The sequence below is a fragment of the Sphaeramia orbicularis genome, chromosome 4, assembly GCF_902148855.1.
Source record: "Sphaeramia orbicularis chromosome 4, fSphaOr1.1, whole genome shotgun sequence".
In the NCBI taxonomy this organism is placed as follows: Eukaryota; Metazoa; Chordata; class Actinopteri; order Kurtiformes; family Apogonidae; genus Sphaeramia; species Sphaeramia orbicularis.
Window position 1 is genome coordinate 9,054,431 of NC_043960.1, and position 8,366 is coordinate 9,062,796.

Consider the following 8,366-nt stretch of genomic DNA (forward strand, 5'->3'; position numbering starts at 1 on the left):
AGATCAGAACTACAAAGGCACAAAACATGTTGTAACAGGCAGAATATTGTTAAAATTGCACTTAATTTTCTTTAGACATTTCAGGTTGTTCATATTTGTTCAGGTTATTGACGTTTTATTGTTAAAGGATAGTTTGTAAATGTAAACATTTTCAGAATTTAATGTTTTTTGCACTAAATCAAAGGGAAAAAATGGTGTTGTCATTATTTATAGGTTATTATGATATTATTTTTGAGTTTGATGCCCTAACTTGCACTTTGCAATTCATCCCAGGGGCCGGTTTGGAACGTTTGGTGGGCCGGTTTTGGCCCCCGGGCCACATGTTTGACACCTGTGATAGTCAGGATGCAACAGAGGCATGAAGAAACTGGCTCAACTGCAGACAGACCTCGAACTGGACGAGCACGTGTGACCACGCCACAGCAGGATTGCTACACTGAGCTGCAGCACCTCCGGGACCGCTTTATGACTTTTGGTTTTGGGGGTCCTTGAGTTTCTTTCTTTATCCTTATTTTTTGTCAACAAATTTGGATGTGATTTTTTTTATTTTTACTGCACAGAAATGGTCTATGATTAATTCCAAAGAGCTTATGGAATAAAAATCCTAATCGATTTAAAAAAAATACAAGAATCTTCAAGTGTTGCGTTTTCATTGGCACTGAGTATAACATTATTGGCCCATCCTTTGTTTTTTTAATTTTATTTTACAGGAAAGTATGGATATAGATTATATGCATCAAGCTGATAAAGACTGAGATACAGCCTCATGTTCTGAGAACCAGGTGACTATAGTGGATGCATAAAAACATTTAGACATAAACTAGGGATTGTATGATGGATTTGACAATCTTTTAAAAAAATTATACACTGAACAAAAATATAAACCCACCACTTTTGTTTTTGCTCCCATTTTTCATGAGCTGAACTCAAAGATCTAAAACTTTTTCTGTGTACACACAAGGTTTATTTCTCTCAAATATTGCTCACAAATCTGTCTAAATTTGTGTTAGTGAACACTTCTTCTTTGCTGAGATAATCCATCCACCTCACAGGTGTGGCATATCAAGATGCTGATTAGACAGCAGGATTTTTGCACAGGTGTGCCTTAGGCTGGCCACAATAAAAGGCCACTCCAAAATGTGCAGTGTTATCACACAGCACAATACCACAGATGTCACAAGTTTTGAGGGAATATGCAGTAGTCATGCTGACTTCAGGAATCTCCACCAGAGCTTTTGCCTGTGAATTGAATGTTCATTTCTCTACCATAAGCCATCTCCAAAGCTGTTTCAGAGAATTCATGAAGAAGACTGTGCGGGGAAAATGGTGGTCACACCAAATACTGACTGGTTTTCTGACCCCCCTGGACCACCCAATACAGTAAAAGTGCACATTTTAGAGTGGCCTTTTATTGTGGCCAGCCTAAGTCACACCTGTGCAATAATCCTGCTGTCTAATCAGCATCTTGATCTGCCACACCTGTGAGGTGGATGGATTATCTCAGCAAAGGACAAAGGAGAAGTGCTCACTAACACAGATTTAGACAAATTTATGAACAATATTTGAGAGAAATAGGCCTTTTGTGTACATAGAAAAAGTTTTAGATCTTTGAGTTCAGCTCATGAAAAATGGGAGCAAAAACAAAAGTGGTGCGTTTATATTTTTGTTCAGTGTATGTAGTACTGATATTCCAAATTCACCAGCAAGAGGAAGTCTTGTGCCAGAACACACTTAAGACTAAAAATACCACCAATTAATCAACACTATCTGTCTACAGACTCTATCACTTTCTGAATAAAATACAAAGCTCATCGTTTACACACATCTGCATTATGGTATCAAGTTTTCTTAGTCAAAGACTGACTTATTTTGACAGTCAGTCAGAAATAATACTGTGTCTTATAATCTTTGTCACATGAGCTGATAGTTTACATTATAGCTCTGTTAGCTTAGCTCTGTTTATAGACAGAAAACGGTCACAGTAAAATCACAAATCACCTCCGTTTTTCTGTAAAGTTTGTCTTGTTACTGACTAAAGCAGAGCTGCAACCGATTAATCGATTCAAAGTGATCCAAAAAAATCATTCAGCCACAATTCTCCTGAATCAAAGCTTTGTTTCCTTCATTTCTTGTCACACCAGCTCCCAGATGTTAGTCTAAGCCCTGTGTTTCCCCTTGTCCTGTGCCAGTTCATATTCTCCTCGTGTGATACTTATCAGCGGTTTTTGGATCCTGTCTGTCTGTTAGCCTGTTTTTGACCCGGTTTGCCTTTTCTGACTCCTGCCTTTTGCCCAACCCTTGTCTGTGCCTCTGCCTCCAACGGTTCTACATGACTTTTGGTTTTGGGGGTCCTTGAGTTTCTTTCTTTATCCTTATTTTTTGTCAACAAATTTGAATGTGATTTTTTATTTTTACTGTATAGAAATGGCCTATGATTAATTCCAAAGAGCTTATGGAATAAAAATCCTCATCGATTTAAAAAAAAATATAAGAATCTTCAAGTGTTGCGTTTTCATTGGCACTGAGTATACTGATGAATACATTCAGGTTGAAGGAGTCTGTGTGTGTTTGCTTACAGGCAGTGAAATAACCCACTGTAGAAACATTTAACTACAAGTTAAAGCCCGGAGTTGAAAATATCACTCATGTAAAAATACAGGCATATTATCATCAAAATGTACTTTTAACCCTTAAAGACCCAAACATTCACAGACGACCAAAAGCATCTACTGATCTAAACTGTTTAATACCTGTTGATAGACTAATCCTATCAATACATGTAAATAATTGGTGTAAAATACAGTTTATCATCTTTTCATGGTCATCAGATATGACCCATTTGGATGTTCAGAGGCTCCGTAGTTACCATGGAAACGCCGTCATCTTCTACAACATTGATTCACCAGTAAAACCCATGGAGTGAAAAATAAAACATGTAGCAAGATGTAACAAGACAAAAAATGATGTAAAAGACATGGCAAATGTAATGTAACAGACATAATTAATTAAGTTTGTTTACGTTTCTGTGGCAGCTCCTGTATGAATTGTTCTCTATTTAACCTTTCTTAACCCTTAAAGCCCCAAATATCCATCTTTAACCAAAATCATCTACTGATCTAAACTGTTTAATACCTGCTGATCGACTAATCCTATCAATCCATGTAAATAATTGGTGTAAAATAGAGTTTGTCATCTTTTCATGGTCATCAGATATGACACATTTGGTTGTTCAGAGGCTCTGTAGTTACCATGGAAACACCGTCATCTTCTACAACATTGATTCACCTGTAAAACCCGTGGAGTTGGATCAATGACAGTGGATGGAGAAGCTTGGTTTATGTTGAGTTATTGATATCTTTGCTAAAAAAAAAAAAAAAAAAAAAAAGTCATTTTTTCTTCAGTTTTCTCTGTTTCTGATGTAATAACCTGTGAAAATACCTCATCTTTACTGAAAAAATGGGTAATATTATAACAAATTGTGCTAAATCACTTAACTCATAAAGACCCAGAGCTACATTTGTGGCAGTTTACAGATTAATCTTTAATTAATTTCTTTGTGTTTAACCTTTCTTAAGTGATTTATCACCATGTATTGTATTATTATCCTCTTTATTTGGAGTTTTTTCAGCGTTAATTGTGTATTTTTCTGTATTCATTTCACTGATCATGTAGGTGTTCATTAAAGATGAGAGTAAATTCAAAGGTTATTATATCAGAACAGAGAAAACGGAATAATTATCAGTATAATCTGTCATCAAGTGAACATAAACCAAGTTTCTCCATCCACTGTCATTTATCCAACTCCACGGGTTTTACTGGTGAATCAATGTTGTAGAAGATAACGGTGTTTCCATGGTAACCACAGAGCCTCTGAACATCCAAATGGGTTATATCTGATGACCATGAAAAGATGACAAACTGTATTTTACACCAATTATTGATCTGTATTGATAGGATTAATGGATCAACAGGTATTAAACAGTTTAGATCAGTAGATGATTTTGGTTAAAGGTGGATATTTGGGGCTTCAAGGGTTAAGAAAGGTTAAATAGAGAAAAATTCATTCAGGAGCTGCCACAGAAACATAAACAAACTTAATTAATTATGTCTGTTACATTACATTTGCATATCTTTTACATCATTTTTTGTCTCGTTACATCTTGCTACATGTGTTATTTTTCATTATGTGGTCTTCTAGCATTTTATTTGATCAACTTTTCACGTTTACAGCTTTCTCATTTTTACATATTTTGTGAAAATTTTGACTTATGACTTATTTTGCATTTGTCCCATCGCGTCTTTTTTTTAATCATTGCATCTGTTCTCATCTTTTCTTTTTTGTTGTATCTTTGACATCATTTTCATCTTAATGCCCTTTTGTCATCCCTTTTACCTTTTTTTTTGTCTAGTCACATCTTTTACAACTGAGGCATCTCTTAAACATTTCCCATCTTGGCTGAAGTCAATATTAACACATTTTTCCAGCTAACACTCTTCTTCTAATTGATATATTCTTCTTATTTAGGATCACAACATCATGTTTTTTGTTTCTATGACAACTGGTGACCAATAAAAACAGCTATATGCCCCATTTTTACAGATCTGACCCTACGTTCAGGAAACTCACCTTTAAAATACACCAACAGCAACAACAACAAAATAGTTAGAAATAATAAAGACAATATGTTTAAGTGTAAAATTGACTTTATCACATTCACATTGCAATAAATCTCAATTTGATAACTTTATATGATACATGAGGGGGGGTGATGTACACGTTTTCCTTCAATACATTACTTAATGTGATTCAGAGTGTTCTGTATACAGACATTATACTTGTTTACATCAGCTGGTAAATACTGCTTCAAAGCTCTCCAGAAAAAAAAACGCCTTTAAAAATAAACTAAATTTGGAGAAAAAAAAAAAAAAAAAAAAAATTACCGATCCAACACACACAGACACACAAAAAAAGACGTTCACAAGACTGATTTTGATCTATAATTTGGCTGGAAACTTCGCTGTAGAACTGAATTGACAGAACAGACCTAGTGAAGTGGTAAAAACAGGTCAATTTTGATCTTAAAAACTGTTTTTTTTGTGCTTTTAAAATGGTTTAAACCAGACACACTGACAGGAAGTGTAAAAAAAAACTTTGTTCATAGACGAACCAATACTAAATGATATGACATGAACTAAATTGTGAGTGTGATGTAATTTATTCACTACAGTTTTAATGACAAACAGTTGACATTTTACTTCTGTATGGGATGTTTTCATCACTCAGTTAAGATATGTGCGCAAATGTAAGTGACAAATACACTAAATAATGTAAATGAATGCTTCTGAATGGATGTAACAGAAATCCCAAATCATCTACAAGGTTATTTTGGTCGTAAAACACTGAAACAAAACAAAAAAACCAAAAAACAAACAAACAAATAAAAAAGATAAGAAAGATGCAGTACCGTTATGTTGCACATCTATATTAGTTTATGGAGAGATTAGCTTTCTTTTGACACAATCGAACCTTAAAAACTATAAGTCTCTCAAACATAAAAGTGTGTATTAATTTTTCAAAGTACTGATTTCCATCCAATATGGACCTAAAGAAAAATAAATCTAAAAAAAAACATCCAAGGCATCAAAAATATAGTGAGACACCATGAACAGACGATTCCAACCCGAATATCTGAGCATCATTTGAGGCGTACATCAACAACATATATATTTAAAAAAAAAAAAAAAAAAAAAAAAAAAAAGAGGAGCATACAGGACGTTAATAGCTATTTGTGATTCTGTATTTACACTTCATAATGAATCTCTGACGACAATAAACATTTGGGCAAAAAAATAAAAAAATTAAAAAAAATTTTAAAAAATCGACGCCACACTGATGTGATTTGAGCTGAACAATCAAACCCACTAAAGACAAACTGGGTCAAGTGACTCTTCATCAGAATAAAAATAAGTGGATTTCTTAATCATTATAATTTCAATTCTATTCTCTAATACTATCTCCAAACAAAAAAACATACAATAATGCATTCGCTGAAAAGGTGGATAGTCGTTTTTTTTTTCTTCACGCTTGCACATGGACGCACACACACAAATTCACACACACACACAATTCGAGATGTGAAGAAAAGACGTTTTGAGTGGTTAACCACAGAGGAGCCGACCGATGGGTGTAACCTCTGTACGACGACGACGACGACAGCAGCATCTCTCCACAGCAACAAGGAAATGCCATCTTGAGCGCCGATAGAAATCCAGCTTGTTCGGCCAAAAAAAAAAAAGAAAAAAAAAAAAAGAAAAAAAAAGCAGTTTCAATGTACGCTGGCTCGGCTGGAGAGGCAAAACGTGGAGGAAAAACAACATCCTAGACTGTTCTGCGAGGACTTCCGATTATCCTCGAACCCAATCCCCGGCGCCGAGTAGAGCCAGGAATGTTTTAGCTGGTGTAAGTTTGTGTCTATTCCCAGCAGTCTGAAAAAGGCCAGGGAGACCCATCGGCTGTGCCTCCTGATAGAACAAGAGGCCGTGAACTCACACACACACACACACACACACACACACACACACACACACACACACGCACACACACACAGCCTCGAGATTCAACATAAAAATGTGCAGTTTGTCAAACCCTCCGCCCGCCAAAATCCTCCTCACGGTTTTGACCCACGTGTTTAAGGCTCATCGTTTTAGTTTTTTTTTTTTTGTTGTTTTTTAAAGATATTCAACAAAAATACAAGAATTCCTTGAAAGGATCTGATCTGAATATCACTCAGATTTGAGGTCCTCCAAAAATATGTACTTTCTGCTAAAAGAAGACACTGTTCATCGCGCAGATATAGTAAACAGGAATCTCTGGTGAAGAATGCAAATGAGCCGCTCATCATGCACCAGAGTCTCCTTCAGCGTGATGAAAAATAAAAGATGGAATATTTTTATGCTGTAAATGTCCAGCCCATGTTATTAATATTTTTACATTTTTAAAATAAACACATTCACAGATATTTCGGTGGTTGGTGGCGGTGGGTGGGGGATAAAACTGAAAACAATGAGCCCTAGAAGCATCAGTATTTTGAAGTGAGTTCTAGTGTTATTTGTTTTAGAGGAAGCTGCTTGCTCATCTGTCCTGTATTTTTTTACCTCTTAATAAATAGTAGAAAAATATTTTCTTCTTTATATTGTTTTTTTTTTCTCCTCTGTTAATATGTGAATGAGACAGGGTGATTCATACAGAGAAAGAAGCTTGCAGACATTTATACGCAGGTAAAACAGCCTCTACAAGAAAGGCTGAAAACGTGTCCGAGGTGGAAATACCCGACACGTCCGTCAGTTTGTCACACAAGTATCGAGTACTCTGGTCCATTTTCTGCCCTTTCGTGACAAGTAGGAGGTTGAGATGGAGCTCCGAGGGGGCAAAAAGGGGTCCGTATCCAGCTCCACGTTCCCATTAGGCATCCACTAGTCCAAGTGTGTGTGTTTGATCTGGCCGTTTGCATTCGAGTATAAAAAAAAAACATGAGTGTCCCACAAGGCTTTTGGGTTCCAGTTGTGTTCTGGCAAACGAAAAGGGCTCATCAGTGCTTTGTTTGCTCTGAAAGGTTGGTTTGTGCTCTTACAGAGTCCTCAATGCCACATCCTTCAGGAAACAAACAAGATACCAGCTAGGATATTTTACTCTCCGTGTGTGTGCGCGTTTTCAAGGGTTCGAGTTCGTTAAAAAACACAGGATGAGATGTAGATGTTGGAGTAAAACTGTGAAGCCGAGGATCCGGTGACAGTGTGGGTTTTTAGTTCGTCTCCGTCCGTCCCGACAGCACCCACTGAGTGCTGAAAACAGTCGTTAATACAAATAAAAAAACAACCCAAAATCACAGAGTTCCGTCCCCGACAGAAGGGTAAACGCTGCGGCGAGGATCAGCACTCGGCGTCCACGCTGTGTACGGTGACGGCGGCCTGCAGGTGGTGCGTGTGCGTGTGCAGCGGGTGGTGGTGCGTGTGCGTGTGCCGGTACGGGTGGAACTTGTGGCTGAGCAAAGCGGCCGTCTGGGGCGGTGTGTCCAGGTCCAGGTCGTCGTCGTGGTTACCGACGTCGACGCCAGCCGAGAGCGGGTCGTTGTTGCCGGGCGGATTCTCGCTGTCCTCCTGCGGACTCATGGTGCTGTACCCTGAAGACGAAAAGGAAAAAAAACATGCAGGTTTTCAGTCTAATGTATTGTATTAAATAAACTTTGAAATAACAACGAAACATGGCAACACTTGTATTATTTTCATGAACAATTAGTGATGATTTAGTCTAAAAAATGTCAAAACCATTCTATGGCTTACTACATATATTTCTATTTTCTACTTCT

At 37.0% G+C, this 8,366-nt stretch overlaps 1 protein-coding gene across 1 annotated transcript in view; it reads right to left on the minus strand.

Moving 5' to 3' along the window:
- Positions 1-6,686: 6,686 nt before the first annotated feature.
- Positions 6,687-8,366, minus strand: part of cachd1 (cache domain containing 1) — a 198,844-nt gene continuing 197,164 nt past the window's right edge. The window contains exon 27 of the mRNA XM_030133018.1: positions 6,687-8,180. Coding sequence (XP_029988878.1) covers positions 7,930-8,180 — 251 coding nt within the window. The 3' untranslated portion in view covers positions 6,687-7,929. The remainder of the gene's footprint in view (positions 8,181-8,366) is intronic.